A 12,214-nucleotide genomic window follows, 5' to 3' on the forward strand; every position below is an offset into this window, starting at 1 on the left:
GGAAGAGAATTAGGGAACATGCAATAAAAAATAACAAAAGCTACCATTCATTTATACATTAGTTAGATTATTAGAGTGCCACCCATTGGGGACAATCAGTAATTCAAAATAAATAAATAAACCTCTCAAATGTGTGCAGACACTGGGCACTGGTAGAAAAGCAAGAGCCCCCACATGACCCAAGGCTGTTTCAGGCTTTGACCCCTTTCCTCCAGCTCAGTTGAGCTGCCTGCCCTCTTGCTTTCCATTCTTTCCTCCCTTTTCCTTACCTCCAATGCTCTCTTTCTTCATGCCACTCAACAACACATTAGACTATAATTTTTTTTAGAAAAAAATCCAAACAGAACTGGAAAAAAATCGACAGTTTATAAAGTATACAATTTTTGTCATGGACAAGTGTCATGAGGTGATATTCTTCTAGTTTGTGCAAGGTTGATGTGATGTAGTGGTAGTAGTAAATGGAGTGTAGTATTTATTTCAGTAGCTCACAGAGGTTTAGAGAGACATGAAGACCTTAGATTCAGGAGCCTGTCACATGTCCAATTATATATTTCTGGTACCAGGTAGATCAGGAGAAAATTTCTACCTCTCCAGATAATTTCAGTGCTTCATATTGACAGTTTACAAGATATTTTATATTGTGATCTTCCTCTGTTCATCCAATTATTCGATTTCTGTCAAAATTGGCGTTAGTCCTTTCATGAATTTGGCTGATCCAGGATCTGTGCAGTTTTTGCTTCTGAATCTTGCCAACATTTCAACATGCCATTTCTGAAGTTTAAGGTTAAGGATGTGATGACTGAAAGGACGGTAAAACAGTCGGTGCATAGTGGAATTAGAGGATATATATTCATATCCTAATCCAGATGCTTGCTGTTAGGAGGAAATATAGGCTCTGAAAATGACATGGTGTAGAGGAGTACTAATCAATCGGAGAGATTGATGGGCTCTGGAGTTTGGAGTTTCTTGACATCAAAATCCAGAGTTGTCTGTGATAGAGACGGTAGTGCTAACAAGAATTAACTAGCAGGATAAGTTGAAAAGTGTGTCATGTTTGGATGACACTTAATTAAGGTTGCCATATTTTTAGATTAAGAGGGGCCAAGCATGATTGGAGTTCCATAAGTCAAATATTCTTCCATTTCTTTCCTCTCGTTTGGATGTGTATGAGGGTGACAGTGTGTGTCCTGACTGGTCCTGAGCTGGATGTAATTCCTGCACGAAATGCCTAATTGGTGCAACAAACGGGTTTAAATTACAGTCAATATCCAGCCATGTGTTAGAAGCAGATGTTTTCTGATTACTTTAATTAAGGCCATGATCACACTATAAACCATATGCGGAAACTCGAAAGATTGTAATTAAGTTCTACTAGCAATTAGACAGACTATTATATATGAGTCGTATACAATTTTTTTTAGATAATGATATGAATCATATGTACAATTACAATTTATATATCTTTTATGGATAATTGCAACAGATGTCCTTTTGCAGTCGTTATGAAGTGATTAGGAAGTTTCTTAACTTGATTAGGTGCGGGATTATCAGTACTGCATAATCATGCCGTGTTTGCTCTGAATTGCGGTTTCTTGGGGAAATGCAAATGCTAATCAGTAACTGGATCAGAACATGCTGCAGGTACTAATTTATTCAGGGAATTAAGTAATGTTTCACACCGAAGACTCAAATAGCACCGAGTAGATTAGTTGAGGCTACCAAACCCTGAGCTGTAACCGAGTAGAAGAACCTTGACGTCTTAAAACACACTAAAAAAAATAGAAGAAGAAGAAGAAGAAAGTGTCCATGTCGAATGCTGTTTTTTTTTTTCTGAACCTCCCAACACTCTTTCAACAACCAACCTGAAGAAATTCCAAAAGGAATACTGGATTTTGGATTTTTCATTTACATGCTTCATAAACTGGTGCATTTTGTGTAAAAAAAATTCTATATGCTTTTTTCGAAAAACTTTTCTAAACCATTTTTTCAACTTTATAGTAGTTAATTTATTTATTCATACCCTTAAATAGCTATAAAAATCATATTATCCATTAATTCATCAGTTTAAACTATCTCAAACAGGGAAACAATTTTCAGTGGTACTTTTTTTTAAAAAATACTACAGTGGTACTGGATGGGAGAATTATTGTTGCTGATTGCAGGAAAAGGACTGCAAAGAAAGATATGGGCAGTACAAAAGGTGAGGATTAACCAGGACACTTTCACTGTAAAAGAGAGTAACCAAAAGACTATCAGTGTGGCAGTTAAAGCTGCTCAGTTGGCTAGTTGTCCCGGGGCTTTGCTTGAATTTGAAACCATCTGAAGAAAAAAAATGTTGCCGCTGCTGCTCCATGAGATGATGTTTTTTTCATGCGTCTTTTGCAGCTAAACCTGGGACCTGAGCTAGGTTAACTCCACTGTCATGCATCATGGATTCACAGTGCAATGGTACACGTTTGTAGTACTGATTAAGGGTAAACTAAAGCAATCAATCTGGAGGCTTGAGAACCAAGCTTAACCTGAATAATGATTAGTATTGGTAATCATACTTAAACTGAAGAACATTTTTCAGACTGGCACAGTAGTAGTATTGGTAATACTGGTACGGTTTTGCCATTGAGCGATCTTTGTTGGTGGGCCCCAGTGACTAACAGTCCGTTCTGTCCGTGAAAGGCTGTATGGACCCGTGCTGTCAGAAGGATAAGGGTTAGATTGACTGGACTGGCTAAAGACTCGTCTTTCAGAAAGTCTTCTATGCACATATACAGAGACAAACAGATCTCTAAACAAAACAAGAGGCTGGCAGACAGACAGAGTGAGTAAGTGGATGATTTTAATCTAAGTAAAAGTGGTTAGTAGCATTATTAGTTAAAGAAAGCATGGAGGAGCATCACCAGCAGGACACAATAGAATATGTGGAAGTGAGCAAAGGCGAGGACGAAGTACGAAGACCACCGCCCTAGAGCTCATGCTCACCGAACTGTTTCCGAGCTAAAAACCGGTGATAATTGGTTTTTTAATTCGGTTTTCATGGAAACCGTTGAATCCCGATAAAATCCGATCAAATTTTGTTGAACTTGAAAATAAACCGAGTGGAAAATCCGGTTTTCGCGAACATCGATCGGTTTTCGTCGGTTTTGTGAATCTGGCCACCTGGGAAATGCAATGTGCATGCACCAGGCAGGTAGCGTGCTGGGTGGTGTTGTGTTCCATGCTTCCATTACATGGCGCCATATGCTTTACAGGAGTAATCCTCGCGGATTACAGCGCATGCGATGCATCTTCTTGTCGTTCCATCCATCGTCGCCGCGACGCCGCCCGTCACATCCCCACCACCATCACCACCACCACTAGTCGCTCTAGTGCTAATTAATTCTGATTAAGCTGGTGTAATTGATAGTGTCATGAATATAATCTGGTCGAAGTTGAGTAGTAGGCGAAATGTGATGTTTTTTTTAGATAATGAGGCGAAATGTGATGTGTATCCCCTCACGTGTTTAGAACAGGGTCATATCTGCTGGTCAAAGATCTAGCGCCCTCACAGTTCACCGGTTACGGCTGATTGGCGGATTTCAGATTGTGATAGATGATGGTAGATCAGAACATGAGAATCAGCAAGTAGTGCTTGGCGAAAATTCTTCAGCCATGATAGAGGACTTAACTGAACTAACTGAAATCGAATTGCACGGTCATAATCATGATGTGTAGGGATAGTTAATCAGGCGGACCAAACCAAACTGAACTGAAGATTAGAGAGGACATAATTACGAAAATAGGCAATTGCACGAGCGACAGGGAGGAGCGAGAGCAGAGGTCGACGATGGGGTGGAAGAAGAAAGAAGAAGAAGCCGTGCATGTCAACATGCGTACATGCAGGCATGTCTGCTACGACAAGTCTACAATACTGTACTACGTACTACTTCTGAAAAAAAAAATTATAACATATGCTCTTTCTTTTCTTATGAAGATATAGATTTTATCTCGGTTTTTGTTAGCACGTTTTCTAAATTACTAAACAGTAATGTTCCGCGTAAAAAACTTTTTATATGAAAGTTGCTTTAAAAATATCAAATATATCCATTTGTTAAGTTTGTAATAACTAGAAAAAATACACGTGCGTCGCAACGGGTGATACTATTTTAATATTATTATTATTATACGGTTCAGTTAGGATGAAATTCACTGTGAGAATTCGCTTGGATATATTTTTAGAAAATCATGAGCTGTAATTAGAAGTCTGACTTTCATATTAAGTTAGCAAGTTTTAAAAAAGAAAATTCTTATACGACTTCTTTTGTATCCAAAAGCAAATGAACTTAAAATCCGATTCAAACACGGATATGTATTTCAAAAAACAAATTTAAAAACCGACTCAAATACGAATAACATATCAAAATACCAACGAAAACATTTTCAATTTTTATAATAGCAGAGATTAAAACTTAATTAATCATATTCTAATAGCTTTTTTGTTTTACGTGTGCTAACTTTAATTTTATGCATTAACTTAACTTAAAATATGAGAATATATTTTTATCTAAACAATAAATTTTTTTATATTTTGGGACGAGGTCGGTATATCAATCCTGAGCGTGTCCATGTGCGACCAGGATGCCATTTAAGACAACGAACTGTAGGAAGGACACATATATATACGGCCCCGCGCGCCGTCGGGGGGGCCCCTTGTTTGATCGATCTTTCATTTCGGTGTGTCCATGCATGCATGATGCGTCCACGCATGTGTCCATGTGATCGCCGAAGCAAAAACAGAGTGGACCATCTCCCTTGTCTCCTCCCGCTGCTACTGCTCGTGCAAGTGATCGAGCTTCCGTCCATGTATACGTGCGAGGTGATGGTCGAGATTATCCGGTATAAGAGACAGGGCAATAGTACAGATACCTGTTAAGCTGTAAAATCTTCCATCTTAGACCGAGTTTAGTTATAAACTTTTTCTTTAAACTTCTAACTTTTCCATTACACTTCTAACTTTTCCGTCATATCGTTTCAATTTTAACTAAACTTTTAATTTTGGTGTGAACTAAATACACCCTTAGTAAAATAGAAGATAATATGTACGATAGTGAGCTGTAAGTAGTTCAATGTATTGTCCTCTAGCGCATATATATACTATTTATTCGTTTAATCTAACAAGTACCTAGTGTGTCGTCACTGTAAACTCTCTAGAGTGAGCAGCGTCGCATGGAAGCATATGAGGTCGTGTTGCAGCCGGCGCTTTTATCTCTCTTTACCATCGTTTTTCTTTCAGCTCAGCTCATATCTGACGTATTTGGTGTTGGAGCCGGTTAAGTTAACCTACTCTATTTGTTCTATACTGTGGTAAAGTTATACGTTTATATCCATATCCATCGTCTAGAACAAGTATGAAATATTCTCTCTATAAAAAAAGTTAAATAGGAATGTGGCATAACCTAGTATAACGAAACATTTAAAAAGACCTAATCTAGCGAATTTAGGTTTCGTTGTACAGTACTAAGTATTAAGTCGTATCACATCTTCATTTGTATTGAACTTTTTTATAACAAATAAAGTACTAATGAAATACTACATCTATCCCAAATAGAGACGAGAAAGGAGAAAGGAGTAAGCAAAGTAAGCCCTTGTTTAGTTCCAAACTTGTTTCTTTAAACTTTTAACTTTTTCATCATATCAAAACTTTTATATACACAAACTTTCAATTTTTCAATACATCGATACAATTTTAACCAAAATTTTAATTTTAGCGTGAAAACATACCTAAAATAAAATCATGGCGCCGCCGTGGCGTGGGGGCGCGTGGCGGTGGCGTGCGTGCCACCGGACAACCGGAGAGCGGAGACCAATTGCAGTTAGCGTAGGCAACATCACCTGTGTGCACGATGATTAGCTAGGGCCGGCCGGGCTGTGTGTGGGCTGTGGCTGGCACGGTGGGAAAAGAAAAGCGGCGTGACGGAGGAGAGCATCGGAATTCGCGTAAAGCGAGAGGGGCACGCCGTGGCGTGGCGTGGCGTGGAGCCGTGGAAGTGTGGAGCACCGGCACCAATCATGCGCCGCCTCGGTGTCCGCGTACGGCGCGCCATCCGCCCCCCACCCCCAATGCTTGTTGCTTCCCCTCCCAAACCACCCCTTTTTTCTTTTCTTTTCGCCCTTTTTGTTGGGAAACAAACAGTAACACGCGTCCGTGTCGCATCGCAGCTCGATCGGATTCCGTTGAATTCTACCAATTTCTGTCATATTGTTTCGCACCGCACCCCCATTTCGACATGTTCTCCCAGCAAGCGTCCCTGCCTGGTTGTTTAATTAACGTCAATTCCATTCCCCCTCATATGAGTACGTACGTACTCATGGCAACAGATACCGACTCTCGGTATGGAGCAAAAGCACGCAAGCAAAGCCATACAGTAGCAGCATCCCAGCGGCGTTTGCTTCTGTACGCCCCATCATCCGCTGGGACCGGACCGGGACGGCCATGCCATGCTGCAGGAGCAGGAAGGAGAGGCAACTCTGATCGTGATTGCAGATGCAGGAGATAGCAGGAGTAGTAGATCTCACACATCTCATATCAAATGTGAGTCTCGTCTCTTGCAATCCTAATCCCCAGCCGCATCATGTGTCGCCTTCCTCCCCGTCCCCTTGCTATTTGCCACTACCACCACTAACCACAGTTTGTCTCCCCCCCTCGCACTTGAACGTGCCTCCCCTGCCCCACCCATATGGGCGTACAGGTGTACCCAGTGCAAGCAAAGCAATGCTGCTGCTACTGCCAAATGTACAACTACGTACTACTAGTACAGACAGGCTCTCCCTTCGAAGGGAGTGAAGAGTGCCCGAGTGGCTGCCCTGGAATCTGGATAGGATCTGCTTGCCTCCGGTGAGAGAGATGAGAGATCAGATCAGCACACACATTCACAGCTGAATGAATAATGAGACGAGGAAGACGAGTCCCGGTTTTGCTGCTGGTTTCGTTGTCTTCCTCTTCGTGTAAATCGGAGTGGAAAAGAGGCAACAATAGATGTTCAGATATATACATGTGTCCAGGAGCAAAATGTAGGGAAGCGAGAGCTATTGTTTCTTTCATGGATTACTGCAACACAAATAACAATGTCGATGTTTACAACACTACAGTTACGGTACACAAGTGAGGGAGAAAGAGAGGGGGAGATCCTAAGTGGGAAATGTACAGGATTGAGCTGGTCAGATTTTCTTTTTATCTAATTCGTTTTGCACGAGAGCTTAGCTTAGCCTTGTTCCTTGTAGGGTGTCCAGATCAGCTTGCTAACGTCGACCTCGAGGCCACCCCGGCCGGCGGCCTTGAGGTGGCGGTCGAGAACCTTGGGGTCAGCGCAGATGACGTGCTGACCTTTCCGGTACTGGATCAGGTCCAGACTCTGAAGCGTGCTCAAGATGTCGTCCGCTTTTATTGCCGTCATATCGCTAAGCTCCTGCATTCAAGCGCGACAACCTGTTAGGAACAGTTTAGGGCTGCGTAATTGGATAATGCAAATCGAAGCTAATTGATGATAGAAAATGATGGATCTGTGGTGGAGTTATGGGCTATGGATTCAGCTACAGAGGAACTCAATGTGTGTGTTTCTTCATGATTTGAAAAAAAAAATTAGTATGGAAAGTAAAATTATACAGTAGTTAGTACAACACAGCCTATTGACTTTTCCTACAGATCTGTTTGCACCAGTGACTGTACTAGTGCATCAGGGAGCAAGGATGCAGGAACAATTATCTTTCAGAATCCAATTGTTCTTGTGTGTCGTCAAAAGGTTTGATTTGCATACATCCAAAAGTTTTAGAGGGCCGGGGCAAGATGAACAGGAAGGCACAGGCTGACAAGCCAGAGAACACATGGATATATGTCCTTCCGTAGAGGAAGTTTCTGCAGATTACACTAGTTGCATGTGATCCTGTCTACATATATTTGAGTTCAAAAGAAAAGGATATACACCTCTTCTTCAGAATGGTTTAAGGATATAATGCAGCTTGGAGAATCTAATTGTTGATTTATTCTTTCATGCAATCTTTAAGAGCTAGAACAATGGTTCTAATGCCAGAAGTAAGTTGAGTGAAGATTTTTATTAGTTATTATAGCTGTCCATGAAACTGCAGTGGGCTATATCTACATGAATGATTATTTAGATGTGGACAAATATTGACTGATGACACATGAATTTCAGCTTGGTTTGTTGGATTTAATATTTTATTGTAATTTGTAAGAAGTAAACTGGGTGTAAGAATCTACAGCCTCCCTTCAGACTACTGAACTGCACATATCTACTGTATCCATGAAAAGTAGCACATTAGATTTGAGTTGGTAATCAAGATCTCATGGATATCCACAAACATCCAAACTGTGAAGTGTAGCATCAAATGGTCTGTTTCACATAATCCAAAAGTTTTCAGGCCCCAGGGCAAACGAACAGGAAGATGTAAGGTGAAAAGCCTATTAATATGCAAACCAATGTCCTTGTGTGGGCAAGCATGATCTTACTGTTCACTCAACTGGCTACTCCTGACCTGACCATTTTAGCCTATATTAATCTGACCATTTACACACTAGAAATTAACCTGATGACACTTTATCCTACATATGATTGTAAGTAATAGATTGGCTGAGATCATCAATGAACAGGATCAGATAGGGATAAAAAAAAGTAGTATTTGATGCAATGCCAAAAAAGAAAATGACGCCTGTTTTTATCATGATTTATTCAAATGATAAAATGGAGAGAGAAAAAAACTATAGTGTTAGATAGAGGAGAAGGAATGTGGTGATTACCTTAATGGATATGTTGCTCTTATGTTTCTTTAAAATCTCTAGAAGCACTCTAGTCCAATAACCTCTATAACTGAGCAGACCAAGATCAGAAAGAGGGCGCTCCGGTGTCCCTACTTTACCTTCCTTCTTAGAAAGCTCATAGGCTGCAATTAAAAAAAAATCTTGAACAAAATGCTACGATACAGTTATGATTCGGTGTGCATGGGAACTAAATTTTATCAGGCATAATACAGAGCATAAGATCTTACAGAAGGCAATCAGGAACTTCCCATATCCTTTTCTTTGATATGGAGGGAGAGTGAGGATGCAAGCCAAATTGTAAGATTCCTCAGAGTGTTTCTCCTGGATAATGATAACAACCAATATGAAACATCAAATGATTCACTACTACTAATAAGAAATACATCTTGCAAACAGAAACAGCGCCACAAATATAAATTTCAGTTCATTAAAACAAAGAAATAAGTAATATTCATTACAGAGAAGCATTGTGAACTTTACCTTGGAGAAATACCCCACCATATGACACCCCCGATCATCACATTCACACAGGACGTAGAACAAAAACAAATCAACATCGTAATAAAGTGTCTTGTGATCAAGAAATAGTTTGGCAAGATAACAAAGGTTCTGCCCATAAACTTTGTTCTTCTTGCCATCAACCTGCAATTATGCAAACATTTTTCTTATTAAAATATTAAGATAACTAAATGAAAAGGAGAAGTTGCATGATTTCCATTCTGCTTTTCTTAAAACTTTTTAAGGCATTATGCCAACAGCAGAGAACTGGTTTCAGAAACTTGATCAACATAGCATGCAAGCTGCCATTACAGGAAGCTAAAATGGATATCGAACTAACCTCAAACATAGACAGGGTTCCACTTCTGTATATTTCATCACCAGGGGGATGTTTAAGATCACATTTTTTCTGTATAGTAAAGAGAATGGAATTAATCATTGATTATGACTTATGATAATTTAACATGGAATATCAGAACGCTATAAATGAAACATGTGCACAACAAACAAGATATAAAATGCATTCAAAGATGATCATAGATCAAGTGATCAACTCAGGAACGGAATATGCTGCACATGCAGCGAGGTTGATCTGATTTATGGTATTTGTAATGTCAATAAGTACCAGCCATGACTTGAGGACATTTAAGGAGATTTTTCTGAGATGCCAGAAACATAAGTAGTGGGGCAGAGGGGTTGCATTTTACTTATGAAGTTCGTTGTACTAATTATTAAATGGCTGGCGACACACAACAGTTGCAATCAATTCAGAGCTAGGGACCACTAGAATGGCAAAACAGGCATTTTTTAGAACCCACAAAATTCACAGTAAACAGTATAATTACTGCAGCTTTATGAGGAAATTCCTGCAATACAAACAGGGCCTTTTAAAAAAATAAAGATTAAGAGAACATGTTTGGCACCTAATGGTACAATGAACAAAAAGTTAAGATAGATGGGCCGAAAAAGCACAGGAGGAGCTAAACAAGTGCAGGCAGATTTGAGCTCATACTCCCAAATTTGCATTAGCAGAGCCTGGCTGAAAAGATAGTAACCCTCCATATGGGAACAAATAACTAAATCTCACCATGTGCCTCTGAAGCTGTTCCTTGCGCTTCATGAAGTTGAGGCAAAACTCACAGAAGAACAGCTTTGGAGAGTCATTATACTCCGGTGGGAAAGGAGAGAAATACCATGTATCTATCTCATATCTCCCAAGTTCTATCTTCGCTATATTTTTCACCTTTGTGAACTCTTCATGTTCCCGCAAACTAGCAGCATCAAGCTCCTCATGACCTTGCTATAATGGAAATGGACACAAAGCTAGATTAGTTTCAGGATACTAATTCAAAAGGGAAACCACAATTACAGTACAACGTGAAGAAGGAACCAACATGTGTTTCATCAATTTTTGTAGCCATTGCATAGCAAACTAACATCCTTACAGATAATAAATCTTCAAGAACAAATGATAATCAAATTATCCACAGTGATACAATCTATTCCATACCTCCACATGGGTTTCATCAATTTTACGCTTCTGGTGCCGTGTCATCTTCAAGCTTGTTGCCTGAGTACATATTAAAATGGAGTTGTATGAGTATTCTTTTGAAATAACAGAGGGCTATTTATGTCTTAGGATGATCATCTCAGGTTTTCAACCGTCACCTGGACAGTATAGCGGCCAATATAAGGAAAAAGCAAATTCTACTGGTATGATTGACAATTGAACAACATGAATTTATGTTACCTTATCTTCTACCTTCTCATCAACATCGGTCTCAACAGTCTCAAGATCAAGTTGTTCAAGTTTAACCCACTCATCGAGCCTCCTATTGACTGCAAGTTCATTACATTTAAATACGATTGGTAAGCATAAATATGTCAACATGACAGAACTCCACAAACCCACAACAGAATACGCTGCAGCTGTTATGAAGCACTAACTCCTATTTCAGCTAACGAAATCGGGTAAAAGTTTGTGATTGTACTGAAACTATTGAGACACGAGACTAGAACGGCCATTTCCGGCCCCAGCGAAAAGCAATCCTATATTCCCATATACAAATTCATCACTATATCACCTCGAATTTCATAACCCCTAAACTAATTGACCATTTAAGCCCCAGATTCCCTCAATCTGAAGCACCCTAAACCTAACCCTAGAAACGAAGCATCCTGTTGGGGGCGAGGTCGCTTACACTCGGTGTAGTGGACGTAGTACTCGTAATCGGCGGGGGAGGAGGAGGTGGAGGACTTCCGGCGCTCGATGACCTTGACGGGATGGAGCTTCTGGTCGCGCCACCGGCACATCACGCGCGTGCCCACCTCCAGCGGCAGATGCGACGCCCACGACGCGGACGCGGCGGAGGACCTCAGCCTCCTCTCTACCCCGCCGCCGTTCGAGGCGGCGGCGGCGCCGCCGCCGCCGCCCGCGCCGTTGCACGCCGTCGAGGCCGCGGCCGCCGCGGCGGCGGCGGTGCCGTTCTCCGGCGCGGTGGACGCCTCCATCGAGCCCATCTCGTCGTCGGAGTTGGATCGGAAGTTGTGCGGTTTTGGGGCTGGGCCTCTTGCCCCGGATTTGGGCTTTGGGTTAGATCTTTATCATCTCCGTCGTGTGGTCCGGTTGGGACGCATGGTTTATTCCGTGGGGCCCACATGTAAGTGACAGAATGATACCGTCTCGGTTGTATTTGGTCTGTTTGATCCTCCCCAAATTTGAATTGGGTCAACGGATTTGAAGGCCCAGCTCTGTTTTAACTTTAAACTAATTTAGTTTTATTGCCGAATTTTTTTTAAAAAAATACTCCCTCTATTTTATTTTATAAGTTGCTTTAATTTTTTACTAGTCAAATTTTTTTTGAGTTTGATCAAATTTATCAAAAAATTTAGCAACATCTAAACCACCAA

At 40.7% G+C, this 12,214-nt stretch overlaps 1 protein-coding gene across 1 annotated transcript; it reads right to left on the reverse strand.

Annotated features, from left to right (window-relative positions):
* Positions 1-7,045: 7,045 nt before the first annotated feature.
* Positions 7,046-11,833, reverse strand: LOC4343971 (putative MYST-like histone acetyltransferase 1). Its single transcript, NM_001422278.1, has 9 exons — positions 11,506-11,833; positions 11,055-11,143; positions 10,815-10,874; positions 10,392-10,604; positions 9,645-9,713; positions 9,287-9,448; positions 9,034-9,127; positions 8,786-8,928; positions 7,046-7,439 (listed from the first exon to the last, which is right to left on the reverse strand). Exons 1-9 carry the CDS (start codon positions 11,822-11,824, stop codon positions 7,236-7,238), a joined length of 1,353 nt encoding a protein of 450 aa, NP_001409207.1. The 5' UTR covers positions 11,825-11,833; the 3' UTR covers positions 7,046-7,235.
* Positions 11,834-12,214: the final 381 nt, after the last annotated feature.

Source organism: Oryza sativa, chromosome 7, assembly GCF_034140825.1.
Source record: "Oryza sativa Japonica Group chromosome 7, ASM3414082v1".
In the NCBI taxonomy this organism is placed as follows: domain Eukaryota; kingdom Viridiplantae; phylum Streptophyta; class Magnoliopsida; order Poales; family Poaceae; genus Oryza; species Oryza sativa.

Bases quoted from the DNA above. Each gene is read 5' to 3' on its own strand.
- LOC4343971 (NM_001422278.1), bottom strand. From the start codon at position 11,824: ATGGGCTCGATGGAGGCGTCCACCGCGCCGGAGAACGGCACCGCCGCC. The intron at 10,875-11,054 runs GTAACATAAATT...ATATGTACTCAG, and splicing joins ATGAGAAGGTAGAAGATAAG to GCAACAAGCTTGAAGATGAC. The intron at 9,714-10,391 runs GTGAGATTTAGT...TTTACTATACAG, and splicing joins AACAGCTTCAGAGGCACATG to AAAAAATGTGATCTTAAACA.